General features: G+C 38.4%; 1 protein-coding gene across 1 annotated transcript; it reads right to left on the bottom strand.

The window, feature by feature from the left end:
* Nucleotides 1–11,148: 11,148 nt before the first annotated feature.
* LOC134794961 (protein FAM114A2) lies at nt 11,149–23,763 on the bottom strand. Its single transcript, XM_063766834.1, has 11 exons — nt 23,500–23,763; nt 22,931–23,116; nt 22,241–22,429; nt 21,836–22,022; nt 21,113–21,364; nt 17,122–17,247; nt 14,411–14,549; nt 12,967–13,078; nt 12,129–12,205; nt 11,900–12,023; nt 11,149–11,271 (listed from the first exon to the last, which is right to left on the bottom strand). The coding sequence occupies exons 1-11, from the start codon at nt 23,677–23,679 to the stop codon at nt 11,197–11,199; spliced, it is 1,647 nt and encodes a 548-aa protein (XP_063622904.1). The 5' UTR covers nt 23,680–23,763; the 3' UTR covers nt 11,149–11,196.
* Between the last annotated feature and the right edge of the window lie 242 nt (nt 23,764–24,005).

Genomic DNA, 24,005 nt, shown 5'->3' with positions numbered 1-24,005 from the left:
ACAAACGTCATATTTTGCCTCATCTGTGTACTGACTGAAACTCATTTATTATATAATATTAATAAGTGTTATAAAATGCATATAAAACTAAAATTAACTACAAATACTACAATTAAGATAACTAAAGCTAAAAAATTAAAAATATACCTATCAAATGTACTGACTTGTAAATAAATGGTGGGTTTTAGAACACGGCCTCATATGTGTAGTGTGTACTGACTTGTAATAGTCTGTTGTGATACCCAGAAAGTATGTACCTATAGGTATCTGTTTTGTTTGGTAGAATGTTTGAGATCTTCATAGTGTGATTCAGGATACTGTCTACACGGAATAGCGCCATCTAGTATATAATTCGTAAACTAACCATAAACCTATTATGGATATTATTCTTGATAAGTGTAGAGACAGGCGTGGCTCACTCCGCGATTTATCGTCGCTTTGCTACAGGTAGCTCAAGTAAACAAATCCGTTCCACACCAATTCTGGTGGCTAGCCATAAGCCGCGCGTGGCGCTGTCGCCACCTAGCGGCCATATCTGTCCTGATCGTAACAGACGCGTTTTGTTAGAGTGAGTCTTCTGTACCTAGTACTATTATTTATTCTGTGGTAGAGATAGACCAAGGTAAATATGGACTAGAAGAAGAAATAAAAAAAAGTATCGAAACGACGGGTGACCGAGATGGAAGACATGCATCAACCCCGAATGAATGGGATAAAGGTGAAAGAATGATGAATGGTTCAAAGTTACAATGACCCATTGAATGAACGCAACTAAGCTTTGCAGCATCAATCATATATGTCTACGCAAGATGCTTAAACCTTTCCCTTAAATGCAATTGCTCTTTCTTTCACAAGGGGTAAATGATCTTTTCACATCACCTATTCGAAAAGTGGCACTTTTCTTCCCTGCTAGGAGGGAACAAATTTGTACTTTTCTGTTCTAGGACAATTTTTTTTTTTCATTTTTACCTACAATTTTTTTAGTTTAAATAGTGTTTTGATACATGATAATTTCCTCATTTATTTATTTTCCTCATAGTGTATCAAAATTATTCAGCTTCATTCAGGATTCAATGTACGCCCTTGACGGAAATATATCATTTTGATCCCTTGTAACACAAACTACTTACTATTCTCTTTCTGTTCAATTCAGTGTGAAGGGGACAGATTTGTTCTATTTTTTAACCGACTTCCAAATCCCAAAGGAGGAGGTTATCAATTCGATTGTATGTTTTTTTTTTTTTTATGTTTGTTACTCCATATCTCCGTCATTACTGGACCGATTTTGAAAATTCTTTTTTTGATTGTATGTATATGCATACAGATTGGTCCCGTTTTTGTCAAAACCCAGTTCTGATGATGGGATCCATGAGGAATCGAGGGAACTCCTCAAATCTTAAAGGCATACATATAATGATTTTTTCACCTCAGCAGCTCGAACAAGGGTACTTTGCATCTTAAAAATAGTGAGCAAAATGCGATTTTGCTCACTGAGTGAGACAAAATGACATTCAAGTGACCTTTATAGTCAAATGTCATTTCAACATGCGGGGTCTAATACAAGTTCGAAATACTTGGGTTCTATTATCTCTGTCCCTTTCACACTGTTAGCAAAAAGAAACAGACGAAAAAAAGTTTAAACGACATTCAACGGTATATTGACTGTTTATAATAGACCCCCGAAAAACTTCAGAACGCATCGTTCCAAACCACGTACGAGCTCTGTACGAGTATGAATTCTTAATAATTATTTAAATAAAATAATGTTTAAGATTTGATAAAAATACTATATTTTAGGTATTTTATTGTACAATTAAAATAATGAACTCAAAAAATACACAGATTATCACGCAAAATTAATTATTTTACTTTTAAGAATTTCTACTATAGTTCACAAATAGTACGTATCCGCAATTCAGACCGTATCTTAAAAAGTTTTGTTTTTTACAAAAAAAAAGTTGTCGGTTGAAGTGTCAGTTGATCAGTTCGTTATTTCCATATTATTTTACTGAAATTTATTATTACGTTTTGTTTTTGTGTTCGATTGCGGTAATTAAACTTAATTGTTTGTATATCTTAAGAAAACATTATTGCATAGGTATTAAGTGACGAAGGATTACATTTTTCAAGTTGTCTAATAGGTATGTTCTCACTGCTAAGGTGTGAAAAATTTTGTGTACTACACGAGATCAAAGTTATTTACATCTCGTGCGCTTTTGAGTCCCTTACTACGCTCAAGATTCTAAATTAGATTCACTCGCTACGCTCGTGAATCTATTATAGAATCTTTCGCTTGCACGGGACTCAATATAAGCACTCGAAGAAATATCAAACTTTGATCTCTTGTTGTACAAATAACTATTGTGTTTTTATCAACAAATCAAGTATCTACATTCAAAATCGTGACATTTGATGAAGTGGAACTGCTGATGATGATCAGAACGGAACTCTCCAACGACACATAGTAGGGTGATTCACTTTTGTATGGAGAAAAAAAAGTTGTAATATTTTTCCTGACTTTGCTCACCAATGGAGTCTCCCCACACTAAAAACTATCTATTTCAATTTTCGAAAGAATCGAATAACGTTTAGAGGTTGCACAAGTTGAAAAGGTAGAGTGAGAACCCCATACATTGCGTGAAAATGAATTATGTTCTAAAATGACAAAATATAATGAACTGATACTAAAATCGAATGAGAAAACTGAATTTTGCGTCTAAAACACGATAAAAGCACTTTTCCTTTGGAAACAGGTGGAAAAACTGAAAAATCTTAATTAGAACATTTATCGAGTAACCAAACTCCAACTTTACTACTAATTTTAAAATGTATTTATATGTAGAAGGTTCAGTATCACACTACTCTCCGCTTGGATGGTATCCGCTTAAACCATTTTCTACCCTCCGATGTAGAGTCGTTGGTTATTTGAAAAATCTTTGTTGATGTTGTGCAACCTCTAAATGTTGACCGATTTTAATTTTTTTTAACGTATAATATTATTTTATCAGTTAGAACAAGAATTCGAGCAAATTCAGATGAAAATCGAAAATTCGGAAAAATGAAACACCCTAACACATAGTTCACATTTGGCGATTTGTCCTCTTCGTTATGTTTGTTGAGCAAGTTAAGTTTTTAAGCCACATTTTAGTCAAGCTCGAGTTCTGATGATGGGATCCATGAGGAATCGAGGGAACTCCTCAAATCTTAAAAGCATGCGTATACTTATAGATTTTTGTATTTTCATCAGAAAATCAAGCATTTTCATTAAAAACTGTCGCATTTGATGAAGTGGAACTGCTGATGATGATCAGAACAGAACTCTTCAACGACGCATAGTTCACGTTTGGCGATTTGTCCTCTTCGTTATGTTTGTTAAGCAAGTTTAGTCTTTAAGCCACAGTTCTGTCAAGCTCGAGTTCTGAACAGGGGATCCATGGGGAATCGAGGGAACTCCTCAAATCTTAAAGGCATATGTATAGAATTTTCTGTATTTTCATCATAAAATCAAGCATTTACATTAAAAACTGTCGCATTCGATGAAGTGGAACTGCTGATGATGATCAGAACAGAACTCTTCAACGACGCATACGCATACGTTTGGTGATTTCGAATTTCGATTTTGACTTGGACTGGGACCCGGACTCGGACCCAGACCCGGACTCGTACCCGGATCCGGTTCGGACCCGGACCTGAACTCGGACTCGGCCCGGGACTCGCACCCGGACTCGGATCCGGACTCGGACTCAGACCCGGACCTTAACCCGGAAAACCACTATGATTAGGTAACTACCATAAAATGTAGGTATAAAGTATGATGATGCCAAACCCCTCCCGCTCAAACCCCCGTACACCGCACCGCATGCGCCGTTAAGTGGGTTAGGTTAGGTTTGAACTGCGATCCTCACAGAACCGAACAGAAGTGGGTTAGGTTAGGTTAGAACTGCGAGCCTTACAGAAACGAAATGCTACTAGAAAAGTGGGTTTTATTAGGTTCGAACTACGATCCTCACAAAACCGAACTGCTATCAGAAAGGTGGGTTAGGTTAGGCTAGAACTACGACCCTTATACATAAACGAAATGCTACTAGGAAAGTGGTTTTACCTCCTTTTCTACATAGTGCACCATCTACCATAATCTTTCACCGGGCCCACTAGAAGTCGGTTTTTTTTTCTTAAAAATTATATGTTATTAAAGTGTGTTGTTTTGCAGGTTCATGAGACTGAAGTCAATGGCATTGCGTAAAAGTAACGGTGGACCGACGCCTTTGATGTTTGCGTAAATGCCGACACCGCACAAGAACACAGTAGGGTTGTCACAGACTTTTGCACAACTGCCCAAAAATTACAACCATTTCATATAAGACACGCTAGACCTGTAAGTAGTACCGAGCTACTAACAATGGCGATGTATGCAGCTCGGGTGCGCGCGACCCATCCCTCGCACCCCGCACGATTGCCCTGTCTAGACGGCTTCGTCGAATGACTGTATAATAATAACTCCACGGCCAACTTCGGCCACGGCGACTGCTGTCAGGCGTGGCTCACTCCGCGATTTCGTCGCTTTGCTACAGGTAGCTAAAAGTACATCCGTCCCGCCCCAATTTTGGGGAAAGCCATAAGTCGCGCGTGGCGCTGTCGCCACCTAGCGGCCATATCTGTGCTGATCATAACAGACGCGTCTTGTTAGAGAGTGAGTCTTCTGTACCTAGTACTATTATTTATTCTGTGCTGCTGTCAACTCCGTTGCTGTCGCTGGTGTGCTCGCAAGTGGCTGATGTAGCCGATCTTGTTAAAAGTTCGCGAACATTGCGGGCATGTGAGCACACCGTTAACATAGTTATAGGGCATTGCCGCAGGTGGTCTGGCTTTTATTCTATCACGCTTGGCATCAAGATCTAAGCGCCGTGAATTGTATTGTTTTATAGACTGTGTCAAATGGTTAAGCGGTTGACTATTGGATAAATTATTTGTTGCATGGGTCGTAACACCGAGATTTTTTGTTGTCCTTGTGATATTTATATATTACCTACCCTAAAAATTCACTTGTTTAACCCCTGGAACGCCGAACCGACAAACGTACTTGTACCCGTCAGATGCCTAGTGCCGGATCCGTCCCATCCCCCTCAAATGCCGGATAGACTCGCGTACGTGCACCCGTCAACTGCCGCGATAAAAAAAAAGTGCTATTGTGCAAATGATATAAAACTCTATTTGTAAGTGTTTAAGATCTCAAAATTGTAAAAATATAATACAATAAATTTGGTGACTGATAAGGCACAAGGCAGTTGAGACACTTTGTACAGATCTGGGACTAGGCAGTTGACGGGTACAAAAATTGAAGACCCTCCGGCAGTTGACAGGACTGGTACGGATATGGCACTAGGCGTCCCAAGGGTTAATCCTTAGAACGCCACGCCTATCGTGTCATAGTAAACCTTGTAGGAATGCACGAAGGTTGATATTGGGTTGTAGCCGTGCGGGTCAGTTGACGTCATTGGACGGTCAAAGGGTTAACCACCTTTATTTTTATTTATTTGTTAGCCTGTTGTGTCCCACTGCTGGGCAAAGGCCTCCCTCTCTTTCTTCCACGCGTCTTGTTCTATGGCAATATTAGGCCAATCTTTCCGAAAGACGTCAAGATCGTGCCGTCATCTCCTTCAAGGTCTGCCGGGACGCCGCACTATGTTTGGTGTCCACTCGGTACTTTTCTTGGCCCAACGAACCTTTATTGAAAGATTTTTTTAAAGCGTATTGTATGATAAACTCTGTTCGTGCGGTCATTTTATTCTGCGATTTTAAATCGTTATTTTATATCCATGTAATATATGTGCAAATAACATAATAGGGTAAAATAAATTTATAATAAACTGAATTCACATATTAATTTTATCTACCTTTTAATATTGTAAAAATTATAATATATTATTATTGTCCTATTTTACAATCACAATATTGTACAAAACGTATATAGAACCAAATAGGTACGAATAAAGAATCATTGTGTCGTGAAAGTCACTGCTTGAATAAAAAACTAAATCAAAAACACGATTAAGTGCGAATGGCGTTACACAAATATGTTATGGTACTATCGCGTCATACATCTGTGGGCGCAGCACGGTTCCATTTTTATCGTCTATCACTATGCGCGTCCCTTTCGCACTTACATACTTGTTAGAACGTGACAGGCATGGTGACAAGGGATAAAAACGCGACCGTGTGACGCCGCCTGGTATGGTTTGGACCAAGGGCCCAACGTTTTCTGTTCTCTTTCACGGCGCAGCAACTAGTATCATTTCTCTCTCCTCGCTCTTTTAAAAACGCCGTTTGTCAAAAAAGGACAACCATACTATTGACAAGATGGACTTCAAATCAAGTGTTGCCTTTTGAGATGCGCCCAGGCTGTGTATGTGTGCGTAAAAGCGTATATGTGTGCTCTTTTAGGGATGTGAAAAGTCGATTTTAATCATGTTATATATCGATAAACCCTGCACAGCGGAATGAAATAGCGATTAATTGAAGCTTCAATATCTTCGTTAAACATAAACATAATTGAAATGCTAATGGATAATGAATATATTATAATTTAATAATATAATTCATTTATTGCGGAACACCTATTTTTAGGAGGTATTTATGTATTTTAATTAAATATCTGAACTTTCCCTTGGTTCCCTGCTGGGGCGTGACCAAGGCCTATTGACTTCCTTGGAATGACGTGACCCTTCATAATTGTACATGTGTGCTCCGTTCCTAGAGGAAGATTGCCAGTAATTACCATAAAAATATTTTACTACAGCAACATTGCTAGAACTGGCTTTGTGTATACGATTTCTAGGAACAAATCCAATTATTTTATCAAATATATTTTGATTTGTATTTTATGAAGTAGTCGAAGTCATATGTAAATTATTATCTATTTCAGTTTGTCTTTGTCTATGTTCATAAAATCTATGAAGGGTAGACGTGCCTCTACCCTCCATGATAAAATTAAAAAAAATCTTTGTCAATAGGCCTCTTTGTTAGGCCTTGATTTGGGTCTGGCCGGTAAGAACATAGGCAAGACAAAAGTCTGTAATGTCAATGCTGTCATTTAACGCAAAAATATCAGTTTTCATATAAAACGATTTATTCACTTGAAATATATTTATTTACCTATTCATTTTAAAATAAAAACTATTCATATGTACGAGCAACATATCTAAATACGTCTTCGCACAGACTTAGTTAAATTTAAACCGCTGTAGTAAACCAGAAACAGCGATAATTTCAAGGTAAGAAATACATATATTTAATTACACAAACGGGTCTACCGCGATATAATTTCATTGTTTTTACCTTTAATTCCGACGTTTCAGCTGAGTTGCACCAGCTGTGGTCACGGAAAGACTGACGTCCCAACAAATGTCAACGGAGATATTAATAAAACACCACTAAACTACCCGAAATTAGTTTATAAAAATGTTCGGGGTAGACAAAGAAATTGTAGCTACCCGTTAAAGTTTAATGTTTATTGTCCACGGCACGACACGCAACACTCACAGTATCCGTACACTGGTCCGAAGATATATCCGCTGGTTTCAACATTTGAATCACTGGTCCCCAAGTAGACGATAATTTGTACCCGTCCTCACGATTGAAATTTTTAGGGTGTTTTTTAATTTCAATCGCCTCTCTCACGATCCGCGGATAATAGTGTCGCTCGTTGGAGAGGACTTTGGGTTTATGTAGCTCAATCCAGTGATTCGTTCCTGTTGTCAGCAAGTGCTCAGCTATTGCGGATTTGTTTACATGGCATTAAACTTTAACGGGTAGCTACAATTTCTTTGTCTACCCCGAACATTTTTATAAACTAATTTCGGGTAGTTTAGTGGTGTTTTATTAATATCTCCGTTGACATTTGTTGGGACGTCAGTCTTTCCGTGACCACAGCTGGTGCAACTCAGCTGAAACGTCGGAATTAAAGGTAAAAACAATGAAATTATATCGCGGTAGACCCGTTTGTGTAATTAAATATGTGTACAAAACGCGAGAGTTTAAAGAAATACATATATTAATCTTTAAATAAAAATGAGCGTACTAATTGCCAAATTCAAATATAATAATTTAATCTAATTATCCCCGTAAGTCCCGCGGACGCTATATCGCGTCCGAAATTTTAATCAAAATTCATCATAGATGTAAAACCTCACATTGTTAAAGCTGGTAAATTTAGACCCGGTAGCAATTAGCGACGTTAGTAATTAGGCAGTTAGATTATATTGTTTAATTTGTGACTGTTTTGTTTTAGAGAGGGAATCAGCAGATGGCTTGAGCGTGAGATAACACTATAATCCAGGGCCGTCATATGATTTCTTGGAAAAAGCTCAAAGGGCACGTATCTGCCGCATATCCAGACTAGTACCCCGGTGACCAAGAACGCTGCGCGGAGCTGTGAAGCAGAAAATGTCCGATAACCGGATAGATGTAATAACTTGTAACCATTTGCCATATCAATGTATGTATTCATATGTATTGCTCCTAACATATATACAGTAATCCTAATAGGAATGAAAATATTTATATCTTAATATACTTTTTTGTTTATATACTTTTTTATGTATATTTGACGAATTTCTAAATATAGTACCTAATCATTACCTTTTAACGTATTTTTTTATTTATTTGTGATATGCTAATTTAAGAGCCCATCAACGTGCACATTAGCGCCGCTGCTAAATAATCGTGATTATTTAAATTTAATGTCAGGTATTTAAAAAAGGGGGCCGCTACGGACTGTATTGTGTATTTAAGTATCTTTTGAATACATCAAACTACTTTTTATGTTACTGGATTCGTAAATCTACGCGTCCAAAGTTAAAACGGCCGTTTTTGTTTCGAGCTCATAGATCGACGAATCCAGCAACATAAAAACTAGTTTGGTGTATTCAAAAGGTACTTAAATACACAATACAGTCAGTAGCGGCCCCCTTTTTGAAATACCTGTCACTAAATTTAAATAATCACGATTATTTAGCAGTGGCGCTAGTGTGCACGTTGATGGGCTCTTAAAAACCTGACCCCAACAAAAAAGAAAAAATACAAAAAGAAATTCCCTCTCCGGGATTCGAACCCAGGACCATTAGCTTCCTGAACAGGCGGGTATTACTGCCAATACCCGCTAGGCTAAACGGGTTGTCAATTCTAATTACAATGGTATCCTACCAGAGCGCTAGTAGTATAAACGAACTTTTGAAAGGGACATTTTTTTGTATGGAGTTATCGTTCTTCTCCTAGTGAGTATTATATTCTTTGGGCGTGACTATAAAATTATGATCTGATAACCACAATAAATAATAAAAGCGTTTTTGTTCATTTTAGGTACCGTTAAACCTTTGAAGTAAAATTAAAATTGCAAGAAATGTCGATAGTTTATCGATATGACTTTATCGACATGGCTACAGCAAGGTGGGCCTCATTGTTAATCGTACACTAAACAAAAGTGGCAACTGTGACAGCTCGCTGAGACACCGTCTCTATATATTATAAGTCTATGGTTTGGACCTATTGTATGGCGTCCTCCATATTGAAATCCAATACGTCGCTCCGGTGTGCGAGCGGGACATCGCTATATATATTATGTGCAAAGCGCTGTCTCGCTCGTACCGTCGCGTGGATCCACATCAGTGTGATAACCGCGTTAAGGTGACAGTCCATTTCCAACGACAGCAGCACTACCATTCATTTTACTATGGAAATTGACAATAACACCGACGCGTTCGCGTGCTAGTAGTGCAGCTGCGGTCAGAAATGGAATGTTACCCTTAGGCAGGACTGCTCCGTAAAAAACATAATGTGACAGGTTACATGGAATTCCAAACGCATGTGTGACAGTTGACATAGAATAGCATACATTACAAGAGGCGTGTGCGCTCCGTGTGTGTAGGCAGCCCAAAAGTCAAAAACATGACAAGTTCGCAATTAGTATAAATATAAAAGTAGGCCAACGAAGTTTTTAAGTATCTATCAAAAATTGAATATCATCAACTCTTTATTGAAATTTTGTTAAATTTAACAAACGTACTCACCTACCCACATATTAATGAATTAAACAAAATCTAATACAGACTACAGTGATTAATAAAATTTACTATAAATGCCATGACTTGTCGTAAATATCCAACAATATATTATTACCAAAAAGAATAGATAGTATTTAGGGGTCCTGTCATTGTAAATTTTGTAGTCACAGTAAATTTACTATCGACACACGACTAAAACTCAAAATGAAAACGTACAAAATTATCAAAAAAAAATATATATATGAATAAATTATTTTATTTTATTTTATTTCGACCCGTGTTCATTCACTGATATCTATGTGTTAAAATTATATGAAACGGTTTCGTCACGCCATCTAGCCGAGCATGACTTTTTCTTGATTTCCGAGGCACACTTTTTCCTTGACTTTATTCATCTTATACTTAGAGAATATAACCAACGGAGTGGTCATTAACAGGCGTTCCCCTCTGTCGAAAATAGGCGGCCAATGGTCAACGACATGTATGGACTGACGTTTATCTGACATGGCTATGTTTACGTTACGTATACATTTGATGTGCCCCTCCCCCGCAATAAACGGCAGACTATTTTGTACCGAAAATATAGACATGGCGTCTCCGTTGGTTATATCCTCTAAGATCTTATACGAAGTTACATATGTCTTTGCCTGAAGCGGAGAGTGCACTGCGGCCTAAGTGTGACAAAAAGTCAAACTACGCCACAGGGGATCGGACTATCGGACTGGCTAGTTATGTGAATTACTTTTGACGAAAGGTAGATGAAAACATTACATGATCAAATAATGTGGGTAAAGTCAGGTCGTTGAGTGACAGATCAGTTTTGTATTTGGTTGGTTAACCAATAAATGTTTATACTACCCGAAAATTTACAAATTATTTGTTTACTTTTATTTAACTACCTAAAGATACATAGTATAGTACTAGTCGGATCTACAGATGTGCTAATGGCGGTGTCTCCAAAAAGTTGAAAGTTCTCGGAAATTTTAGAAAAATATCACATGAAATAAAGGAAACTTTCATTTTGGAAATTGAAAAGTTGGATTCCCACACAAAAATTTCCAAGAGATTTCCGAAATTTTGGAAACATTACGACGGCATATGTCATAGTAGCCTGAGTATTTGCATGAACTAGATTTTTCTAGACAGCACCTATTTGCAGTATTGGCAGCGCTAACTGGAATGCATTTTGGATGTAGGTCGAACTGTTGCCAGCCTGAAACAATAAACAACTACATGTACTTAACGTGTTTTTCTAAATATTTACGGGAAATAGATTGATATTACACCTGTGCAATATCTTGGTCCAATGTGCATTGCGTCTCACTCTCTCACTAAGCAAAATGTGAGATACAAATACATACACATTGGACAGGTGGAATAGCACCCATACGCAGTACGCAGACTTACTTTCTAATTTGTTATGAGGTTTTGAACGAACACCAGGAACGGATAATATTCATGTCCGCGACTTCTTATTTTACTATGGATTAATAATGATAGATCAATATTAATAGATGGTTTTTTTTTAAACTTTACTGGTAATAATAATAATAAAAACAAACAACGATCGCAATAATAATATATTCGACCCAATAGTAAAACTCGAACTCACATACATACACATACGCGTTACCGAGGATACAACGAGGGATGGGCAGTCAAACCCGATAAGACGAGATATTTTGTCACTTAAATAAGAACTCTAAGCACGTCACATATATTTATAATTTCAAAAACCCATTTGCACGACTTATCGGGTTTTACCGCACACCCCTCGACAATGACTTTACTAATTATGTATTTATTTAAGGCATAATAAGGAAATTAAGTAATGACTTTACCTCTAAAAATATATTAGTGATGTACGTATTGATTTGTTCTTTGTTCTCAGCGTCCAAGGAGTTCAGCTTCTCGGTGAAGAGTGTTGCCAGTTCACTTATATGCTTGGTTAGAACCACTGTCATTCTGAAAGTAAGTTTTTATTTTAAATAAACCGTATCAGAGTATATATAGAGCACTACTGCACTGAAAGGCAACGTAGTAAAGTGAATAAAACAAAATGTCCTTTACTGCGTTAATGCATCTGCTTCGTCTGCGGTTGACCTCCTGATCTTGACCAGTAGCATCTCAGCCGCCTTGTGATACACCTGTAATGAAATAGTTTATTGTTCAATAATGGTGATATAAAAAAACCGGCCAAGTGCGAGTCGGACTCACGCACGAAGGGTTCCGTATCATTACGCGAAAAACGGCAAAAAATACACGTTTGTTGTATGGGAGCCCCAATTAAATATTTATTTTATTTTGGTTTTAGTATATGTGCTTATAGCGGCAACAGAAACACATCATCTGTGAAAATTTCAACTGTCTAGCTATCACGGTTCATGAGTTATAGCCTGGTGACAGACAGACGGACAGCGGAGTCTTAGTAATAGGGTCCCGTTTTTACCTAAAAAGTGTTCGCTACAGCAAATGTAGCACGCGTGTAAGCGCGAAATGCTGAAACGACCGTATACGCGCAGAAAAAATACGCTAGTGCAGTGACGGATTTGCAGTGTTGACCGCCCTAGACCCCGGGCCCTGAAGTAACTACTAGCCGCCCCTTTCTCAGCACCCATCTATAGACTGCCGCCCCTTAGGCACAGAATAAATAATAGTACTAGGCACAGAAGACTCACTCTCTAACAAAACGCGTCTGTTACGATCAGGACAGATATGGCCGCTAGGTGGCGATAGCGCCACGCGCGGCTTATGGCTATCCACCAAAATTGGTGTGGAACGGATGTACTTGTAGCTACCTGTTGCAAAGCGACGAAATCGCGGAGTGAGCCACGCCTGTCTTAGGGCAAATACGCCAGTGCGCTAGTCTGAAACCGCCCTAACACAAAGGAATCTCAAAGTGAGGTACCTCGACGGCGGCGGCGGTGGCGGCAGCTAGCCCGCTCACGCAGCGCTTGTACACCGCCTTCTCTGTTGTAGCTTCCTCCGATGACAGCCAGTCGAGCACTTCCGTGTATTGTCTGGAAGTAAAAGTATACACCATATGGCGAGTTTCAGACTCTATGTTTAACTATAACAAGCGGGAGGGGTAGTGATAAAATTGAAAGTTGCCAATATTTTTCGATTTACATTTACAAGATGAACTCTAATTATAATGTTTGTTTAACTCTAATTGAGTCGCTTAACTTCGAACTTTGGTAAATCCATCTGTCAGATTATGCGATTATGGTATTAAGAAAAGGTAATAGGGTAGATATTTGCTGAGAGGGTCAAATGGATTTACCCGAGTTTGAAGTTAAGCGACACAATTGTCTCTCATGGAACACGTCCGCCTTCGAAGCACCTTCGTCAGTATCTCCATCTTCCTCTTCTTCATATAAGAGGTTCGCAGTACTCCATACAACAGTACTTACTTGACCAAGGGCTGGAACTGTAGTTTCAAGCCTATGTCCCTCGTAGCCGTTTGGAGCCTCTCATGGAACGCGTCCGCCTTCGAAGCACCTTCGTCAGTATCTTCATCTTCCTCTTCTTCATATAAGAGGTTCGCAATACTTCATATAACAGTACATACTTCACCAAGGGCTGGAACTGTAGTTTCAAGCCTATGTCCCTCGTAGCCGTTAGGAGCCTCTCATGGAACGCGTCCGCCTTCGAAGCACCTTCGTCAGTATCTCCATCTTCCTCTTCTTCATATAAGAGGTTCGCAATACTCCATACAACAGTACTTACTTCACCAAGGGCTGGAACTGCAGTTTCAAGCCTATGTCCCTCGTAGCCGTTAGGAGCCTCTTATGGAACGCGTCCGCCTTCGAAGCACCTTCGTCAGTATCTTCTTCTTCTTCTTCGTATAAGAGGTTCGCAATACTCCATACAACAGTACTTACTTCACCAAGGGCTGGAACTGTAGTTTCAAGCCTATGTCCCTCGTAGCCGTTAGGAGCCTCTCATGGAACGCGTCCGCCTTCGAAGCACCTTCGTCAGTATCTCCATCTTCCTCTTCTTCATATAAGAGGTACGCAATACTCCATACAACAGTACTTACTTCACCAAGGGCTGGAACTGCAGTTTCAAGCCTATGTCCCTCGTAGCCGTTAGGAGCCTCTTATGGAACGCGTCCGCCTTCGAAGCACCTTCGTCAGTATCTTCTTCTTCTTCTTCATATAAGAGGTTCGCAATACTCCATACAACAGTACTTACTTCACCAAGGGCTGGAACTGTAGTTTCAAGCCTATGTCCCTCGAAGCCGTTAGGAGCCTCTCATGGAACGCGTTCGCCTTCGAAGCACCTTCGTCAGTATCTTCTTCTTCTTCTTCGTATAAGAGGTTCGCAATACTCCATACAACAGTACTTACTTCACCAAGGGCTGGAACTGTAGTTTCAAGCCTATGTCCCTCGTAGCCGTTAGGAGCCTCTCATGGAACGCGTCCGCCTTCGAAGCACCTTCGTCAGTATCTTCGTCTTCCTCCTCTTCTTCGGGCATTTCACAAAGTTCTGAAGAGACAATGAGAATAATAAAAAATTAAATAAAAATAGCCTTTACATAAATACTGAAGTTTTGTAGATTAATACTCTATCTATGACAATAAGAATAGGTAAATGTACTTATGTACGAAATATAATTTGATATTTGGGTCATTCTAAGTTAAGAGGTATTAACGGTGTCCATGATACATATCCATACTTTTCTTAAAGAATTTAAATAAATTATGGTAATTTCCTAATAATGGTAATTAAAATATTGCATTTCCTCTATAGACAGTCAATTTCAATTTATTATTGAATTCAGTTTTGTCACAATTGCACCTCAAACATGCAAAATGTCCTTCCCCTGGCCTGTCCCTTTGCAGGTTTTTCAATTAATCAGTAATTTTATCCAGATGTAATTCCCATAATAATAATAATAAATAAGAATTATTCACCAGCAACTTGCTCTTCTATATGGCCTTGTGGACCGCGAAGTACCGTACTACAAGTACTTACCTGCGCCTGTTCTCGAGAATGGTCATGCCACGCTCTATTGGGATCGATCTATCATCACAGACAGGACTATTGTTGCCAAAAAGCCTGACATCGTGCTGATAGACCGATCGCAGCGCCGGGCCGTGCTCGCCGACGTCACCATCCCCCATGATGAGAATCTCGTGAAGGCCGAGAAGGACAAGTCCAGCAAGTACCTAGACTTAGCTCATGAGATTACCGCCATGTGGGATGTTGACTCGACGATCATTGTTCCGATAGTCGTGTCAGCGAACGGTCTCATAGCAAAGAGTCTCGACCAACACCTAGAGAGACTCTCGCTGGGTGGTTGGATCAAGGGTCAGATGCAGAAGGCGGTAATTTTGGACACGGCGCGTATAGTACGTCGGTTCCTCACTCTGCGGCCCTGACCACCGGCAGCTTGGGCCAAGCCCCGCTGCCGGCGGCACCCTAGGTTAGGTTTTTTTATAATGTGTTTATATGTATTTTTTATTGTTTTGTAAGTGCTTTTATATTTTACTTTTATATTCATATTATAACAAACCTAACTTAAGACGAAAAATAAATAAAGAGAATAATAAATAATAATTCAGCCTATATACGTCCCACTGCTGGGTACAGGCCTCCTCTCATGCGCGAGAGGGCGTAATTCCCATAAATCCGTTAAATTTAGTATACTTCATAAATTAAAACAAATATTGATTGTAATGTTATTAATAAAATCCTTTAAAATTTTCTTTTTCATAAAAAACATGTATGTTAAATTTTGTCCCCCAAATTCTATGTCTCCTACCCTGGCCATTATGTAAATGTAAAAATATTGGGTTTATAATTTTAATTATTGCCATTTTACTCCCAATAGCAATGCATTTGATTCAACACTAACAACCAACTCTGCGACAGTCATCTTTTGGTTCCAATTGTCAGTCATTTTGATCATTGACCTCTTTAATTGACAATGTTGTTTTATGAAAGTGGTATCTCCCCTGGTCACTTTTATTTCAAAATTATTGATATAAATACTTAATTGTATTTGTATATTTACTATAGTTTATGCATAGATTATATAAATACTTTATTTTAATTATTTACAATAAATATTTCCACAATTATATCTGATTTGACATGAAAAAGTCACTCCCCTGGCGTCTTTCCCCTGGCATAATTTTCCAAAATGTACAGTGAAGGTATGAATTCTTGTTTAAATGAATCATTACACTTTAATTTGCTCGAATTTGTAAGACGGCTGGTCAAAATTTCGATTCTGTTTATGTTTTTAAAGATATCAGGGGAGAGACCCTTCTCTCTTTATTACATAGAAAAAGTACGGTCTCTCCCCTGGTGCCTTCTAAAATGGTAAATAATTTAAAAAATTACTGATTAGCTTACACATATACATAAAAGAGTTGTTTCAATAAAAATATTGTATAATTAGATCAAAATTTTAACATTTATGTTGTGCCACTTTTTCATATAAGCAATTACCTCTTAACTTAGAATGACCCATTTACCAGCAGTGTTGCCCGAAAGTTAATGCGAATTGAAAATGTTGGCCATTAACCATTATAAATTGAACCTTAAACCGTAACGGACGATTACAGTTTACGATTCAATTTATAATGGTTAATGGCCAGCATTTTCAATTTGCATTAACTTTCGGCCAACACTGTTTACCAGTTGCTTTTTGGTGAAGGAAAACATCGTGAGGAAACCGGACTAATCCCAATAAGGCCTGGTTTCCGCTCTGGGTTGGAAGGTCAGATGGCAGTGGCAGTGGCCATAGTAAAAACTAGTGCCTACATCAATTCTTGGGATTAGTTGGCAAGCGGGCCCCAGGCTCCCATGAGCCGTGGCAAAATGCTGCGCGAGGAAGAAGGAAGGACATAGGATAGTATTTACAGTAATCAACATTAAATGAGTGAGTAAAAATAAAGTCTTAGCGCCACTTGCACCATCCCACTAACCCGGGGATAACCGGTTAAACCTGGTCTAACCATGGTTACCAGTACAATTTGACACTGAGTTAACGGTTTAACCGCATAACCCCGGGTTAGTGGGATGGTGCAAGTGGGCCTTAATAGCTTACCAGCGACCTGCTGTAGTGTCTCCTTAATGTCTTGTCTCTTGTCGGGGTCTGCGCTGCGTATTCGCTCGTCTATCCTCATGCTGACTTGCCGGGATAGCATCTCCAGGGCTTCGAGGTGAACTAGACCTGGAAAAACAGAATAAACTCACATTTAACATTCATAAACATAAAATGCCTCTGTTCAATTATATCTCTGGCTAAGTTCGTTTTTTTTAGCATTAGAAAAAGACTACGCGTACTTGACGTGTCTTTTATTTGAAAAACGCTTTTTAAAAATCAGTAACTATTACTTATGAAAGCAAAACAATGTAAATAATCGTATGTGATTCATAATTGTTACATATTTGCCGTGACTTATTTTTCAAAAGTTTTTTTAATAAAAAGACACGTCAAGATTGTTTTTACCTCAGCAGCTCGAACAAGGATACTTTGCTACTTGAAAACAGCGAGAAAAATGCGATTTTGCTCACTGAGTAAGACAAAATGAAATTCAAGCGACCTTTATATTAAAATGTCATTTCAACATGCGGGGTCTAATACAAGTTCGAAATACTTGGATTCTATTATCTCTGTCCTTTTCACATCGTTAGCAAAAAGAAAGAGACAAAAAAGTTCAAATTAGGTACTTTCAACAGTACATCGACGATTTATAATAGACCCCCGAAAAACGTCAGAACGCATCGTTCCAAACAACGTCCGAGAATGAATTCTTAATAATTAATGAATAAAAATAAAGTTTAAGATTTGATAAAAACTGATAATAACACTATATTTTACGTATTTTATTGTACATAGTAAGTAAGTATCCGCAATTCGGACCGTATCTTACAAAGTTTTTTTTGAACAAAAATATTGGCAATTGAAGTGTCAGTTGATGTTCGTTACTTCTATATTATTTTACTGAAATTTATTACGTTTTGTTTTTGTGTTTGATTAAGACTGGTAATTAATACCTAAACTTAATTGTTCGTAAATCTTAAGAAACCATGAGTGAATAGGTAAGTGACAAAGAAGGATTTAATTTTTCAGGTTGTCTAATATGTTCTCACTGCTGATGTGAAAAGTTTTGTGTACTACATGAGATCAAAGCTATTTACATCTCGTGCGGTTTTGAGTCCCGTGCAATGCAAGCGAAAGATTCTATAATAATTTAGAATATATCTAATTTAGAATCTCGGGCGTAGTTTGAAATTCCTAGCTTAAAATAAAACATGAACCCTATACAAACTTTCATCCCCTTTTTAACCCCCTTAGGGGTTGAATTTTATTGCTCAAAGGTTAACTGGAAGAGATCCCTTGAAGGGATAAGTTCGCCTTTGTACTAATGACGAATGTTATTTTTCCTGTTTTGTTTTGTTTCACAGAACACCGCCTCTAGAAACCTAATATTGGCCATTTTGTTCCCGACGCAAATCACCAAACTGTGAGGTGCGGGAGGGGTGCTCACGGCGTTGCGATTGGTCGTTTTAAACATGGCGCGCTGACACGTGTAAATGTAGGGATGGGACATGTTCATTACAGGTAGTGGGTACTGCTACCAGTGACATCGAAATTTATTGTGGTAAAATTGTTACCAATTTAGTATACTTAGAGTAAAGTTACTTAATAATTAGACTTATTGATTAATTTAATATTTTTTATTATTAGAGGATTCTAAAAAACCCATACAACATATGTCTATCACAAACCAACACCGAGTTCCCTCGCACTTCTTTGAAGTTCATCATCAGGTCCATCTCGTGACATGAGACCTAACTGCTCACCTAGAGGATTCTAAAAAACCCATACAACATATGTCTATCACAAACCAACACCGAGTTCCCTTGCACTTCTTTGGAGTTCATCATCAGGACCATCTCGTGACATGAGACCTAACTGCTCACCTAGAGGATTCTAAATAACCCATACAACATATGTCTATCACAAACCAACACCGACTTCCCTCGCACTTCTTTGAAGTTCATCATCAGGTCCATCTCGTGACATGAGACCTAACTGCTCACCTAGAGGATTCTAAATAACCCATACAACATATGTCTATCACAAACCAACACCGAGTTCCCTCGCACTTCTTTGAAGTTCATCATCAGGTCCATCTCGTGACATGAGACCTAACTGCTCACCTAGAGGATTCTAAATAACCCATACAACATATTTCTATCACAAACCAACACCGAGTTCCCTCGCACTTCTTTGAAGTTCATCATCAGGTCCATCTCGTGACATGCGGCCTAACTGCTCCGCTGGCCTAGAGGATTCTAAAAAAACTTACACAACATGTTACCTATATATTATGTCTAAAATGGTACAATACGGTATGACGAAGCACGAAGTTTTCGCAACTGAAAAACCATCATCGTCTCATCACTAGTCGAAAGGGATAGCGCATTGCATTTTCAAGTTGACGAAAAGGGACGGACATACTTCGCCTCTGCTTACCGACCAGTATAAAATGAACCCCGCGGACAAGAAACATTATTCAATGAAATAATGAATTTCGCTTTCCTGTGGGATGTTATTCCATCTGTTTTGTAAGTAGAAGTCTTAGATGACTTGCCACACCATTTTACGCTACAATATCCCATGATTTCCCAATGAATTCAATAGTTTACGATTTATTTTCTTAGACTCGTGCACACTGCTAACAGGTCGTAACCTTGGGCGCAACTGATCGGAGCGGCGCGCGAACAGCCTTATATTTGACCCATGGTCTAATAAAACATGGTCTTCCATTCCCAGAGTGACACGGGCCTACGTCACAATAACATTGCCACTTTATTTCAACATAACATGTTACATGGGTACATTATACCTATGGTTAATAAGTTAAAATATTTCTTTATAATTTTATAATTTTCATTTATATGTATTTTAGCTTAAATTTTACAATAACACGTCATTTTTAATTACTCGTTAGCAATATCTTCCGATTCACGAAAGAAATTTCAGACTTTCGGGTAATTCTGTTTATACTACTGGCAACACAGGATAGCGCTGTGCACATTTGACAATTCGGATCTAGATAACTTCATGCCCTGACCGTCATCCTTGTCGAACGCGTGTTAATTGTTATTTCCTTCTCGCTCAGTGTCAGCAGTCGCAGTGTTTTCCAAACTTTTCACGTCGTAAGCTTGGTAATTAATGTGTAACTGTGAATTAGTTTTTTAAAAGTTTGTCTTGTATAGATAAATAAAGTTTAATTTAATACATTAGATTTGTTTCATTTTCATGAATAACTTAAAATTAATGCCGTTAAAATAATTTTCACCGTTGGTTAAAATTCTCCCACATTTCAAAGTTATCCTATAAGCTCGGTCTATAGGGGTTGGTCTGTGGTTTTGTTTTGATTTTTGTACAACAAAGTGTTTTACTACTACTACTACTACTAATTTTTCAAAATCGCTTCTTATCTCTTGTACACATTATAAATGTAGCCTGGTGTGCAAATTTCAACTTTCTAGCATTTGTAGTTTCGGCGGATAACAGTAATAGTTGAATAAAAAAAATAGCAAACCGATTTTGATTTGTTCGTCAATATTTTAATTTTTTTCTATTAAACTGTACATTAAATGTCTCAAAAATGAATTCCTCATGCCTGATTTAACTGGAAATGATACCAAACTCCAGGTGGTAGGTAAATAGAAGCCGATATGCGGCGTGTAACTTTGGATGCCCCCCTGCCTACCCACCAGGGGGTGGCGGAAGGCTACCGGGCTGGATTGGCTTAGCTTTACGTATACTACATCTGTGCCAAGTGAATTCATCTGATACCAAAATTTGCATGTCCCATACATTGGGTGACACTACTTCCCTCACTAGCGACGACGGTTTTGTATTTGGTGCGACGGCGGTTTTGTATTTGGTTGGTTAACCAATAAATGTTATAACTACCCGAAAATGTACAAATTAATTGTTTGCTTTTATTTAAATACCTAAGCTTTTATTTAGATACAGACTATAGGCTTTCGGACTCAAAAGACTCAAAACTAACCTTCAAAGTCATCAAACAGGTTCTCATAATGCACCTCCTTCGCCTCTCTCTTCTGCTCCCTCGCTCTGTCCTCCTCATCAGCCCTCGCTTTAGCCTCCCTCAGCACTTGAGACAGAACCGGCTTGTCGCCAGGGTCCAGGCCAAGCATGGCCCGTTTCTTGGCTAGCCCAGGGTCACCATCTTGGAGAACTTCCATGGTCTTTTTGCCTATGGTTTCTAGGGTGTCTAGGCCGCCGGATATTACTTTTGTACCTGGAATGTAAATGTTATTACATGTACAGAATGTCTTAAGGCTGTAAGGCAGACTTGAGGCATATTTATTAAGGCAGATTTGTACATTGATACTTTCTTGTAATTGTAAAATAGCAATTAAAAGTTTTTATCATAGTTTCAATTTATAATACAGCTTACACTCTACTCTTAGAATACTTAACAAAACTAGTTTAACGAGATCCAAATTCAGAGCGTCACCACTTCACCAGTTAAGTTGCCAAGCAATTTCAGCTAAATCAGACATTGAGGAATTGTCACCGTCAAACACAAGCTCCTGATGACACTCCTCGTTACGGAGTGAAACATGTCGAGCGTTTTTCGACTTAAAATACGTGACTAATCCGTTTTTACTATATTTAATATTGAGGAATTGATTCATATCTAGTTTTGAAATGTCCTAAAATATAACGTTGTTCCTGAAATAATAACATAAGCTTATACATAACATACCAGTTGTCTCCACAAACTTAGTAACCCCTGACAGCAGACTGCCCAGCTGGAAAGCGTCGCCGGCATCCTCTGCCTTCTCCGGTCTTTCCTCGGGCCCGTCTGTCCTGGCTTCACTCTCTCTGGCCTTTCTGGCTAGTTCTTCTGGATCTGGTGCGCCTATACCAGTTTCGAGGACTGTTGAGATGCCCTGGAATGTGTGATGGTGTTTTTTTTTCAATATGAAAATATGCTAATAAATAGGAAGATGATGATGATTTTAATTTGTGTTTTTTCAAGTAGAAACACTACTATATAAATCTACTTCTATATAGGACGCTGTGACCTTGTAGGTTCGAGTGTAAGCGTGAGCGAGACGGATGTGCATGCTCGGGACCGCAGATATCATGTTTTTGAAAAAAGAGGTACCTGAGAAACCTGATTGGTGATGGTAGAGAAACCAGCAGTAGCTGTGCTCAGCAAAGAATCCACCCCCCACCCCCAGCCCCAGCTGCTCTTATTGGCAGATTCTGCCAAGCTATCTGTCACTGCCTCAATGTCCGCTTCAGGCTGTGTTTTTGGTGCTTGCTGAGGTTTTGGAGGCTGTGGTTGAGGTTCCTGAAAACAGTAATTGTGTGGATTTTACTCTTCTTCCTCATGTTATCCCGGCATTTTGCCATGGCTCATGGGAGCCTGGGGTCTGCTTGACAAGTAATTGATTTGACTTAGGCACTAGTTTTTACGAAAGCGACTGCCATCTGAGCTTCTAACCCAGAGAGGAAACTAGGCCTGTGGATTTTACTATGGCATATTAAATCATTTTCCCCCTCCTCTCTGTTGGTTTGTTTGGTTACATAGGGGAAGACATGATCATGCACATGCTTTCAGGCAGACGCATCACAGAGAATCAAAAATATTTAAAGTAGTTGATATGAATATTGGGATGCTATATGCGTCTGATGACAATTTCAATGATTATCATACAATTACACCACAATTTCATCTTACCACAGAATACATAATAGTTCTACATACAGAATTCTCACTAGGTATCTAACAAAACAGCCATTTGACAGGGGAAAGTCATAAGTCATAAGCATCACAATGCTTCATACTTACATTTTTAATGGTCTCATCATTCCCCCAGTCATCAAAATCATCCCAGCCAGTGTCCTGTGATTTGCCACTATCCGTCTTGGTATCCACTTTAGGTGAAGGTGCAGTGCTAGTTTTAGGATCATTTTTAGGTTCAGGCTCGGGTTCTATGTCATCCCAGCCATCCCCCCATCCATCGGTTTCTTTTTCCTGAAAATCATATGAGATCTTTATATCATGATAAGGTCTTAATATTTTGCTCTTTTCATTGTTCGTTACCTAAAAAAAATATTTTTTGGAAAATGATGTCTGACAGGGTTTTCATTTAAAATTAAATTAAAAACAAACCTTATTCATTGCCTGAGGAATAACTCCACATCATATTTAAATTGAGGAATTATTCAACTATTTCAGCCTAATGTATAATGCTCTATTTTGGAAATACATACGACTTATATGAATACACGTTGCGAATGAAAATATCATGAGTCCTTTGTACATAGTAATTACACATACGTAGTACTGTATTGACATATTATAATTATAAGTATCTTAGTCCTGTTTTGGCGGATTCTGGAAACAAGCTTACTCACTTCTTTAGTTTCTACATGCTTTTTCCCAAGCGTGGCAGCTGGTTTCTTCGGTTCCTGATCAGATTCTACAGTATTATCACTGTAGTTCGATGACGAGAGTCGTTTCTTCCTCTCTTTCTTCTCCACGCTACCATGACCCTCGTCCGCACTCTCAAAATCATCACTATCACTCGACGGCATGGTTAAGTTTATGCACTTTTTGATGTAATTTTAACTTTACACTGAGATTTTAGTGAAATCGGACTACGTGTTGACAAAAATTTGACAAATCAGCCAAGATTGACAAGAATGAGATATACGCAAAAGTTTTATAATAAATTTATCGCGTATAAGTATTCAAAACCGAACCATAAACCGTTGTGATAAGATTGCATTTTTAAATTTGTTAAAGCAAAATGCTAAATGGCGTAACTTGCGTCAATGCGTTATTGCTAACAGAACGCTCCGTTCTAAGCAAAATTGTCTTTAAAACTAAGTTACGTTGTATTCAAGTTGTATCTCAGAAT

This window comes from Cydia splendana, chromosome 11 (assembly GCF_910591565.1).
Source record: "Cydia splendana chromosome 11, ilCydSple1.2, whole genome shotgun sequence".
Taxonomy (NCBI): domain Eukaryota; kingdom Metazoa; phylum Arthropoda; class Insecta; order Lepidoptera; family Tortricidae; genus Cydia; species Cydia splendana.
This window is presented reverse-complemented; position numbering and strand designations above follow the sequence as displayed.

Coding starts and splice junctions, on each gene's coding strand:
- LOC134794961 (XM_063766834.1), bottom strand. CDS start 23,679: ATGCCGTCGAGTGATAGTGATGATTTTGAGAGTGCGGACGAGGGTCAT. Junction 23,117..23,499: donor AGCATGTAGAAACTAAAGAA/GTGAGTAAGCTT, acceptor TATGATTTTCAG/GAAAAAGAAACCGATGGATG. Junction 12,206..12,966: donor CCACCGCCGCCGCCGTCGAG/GTACCTCACTTT, acceptor ATTTCATTACAG/GTGTATCACAAGGCGGCTGA.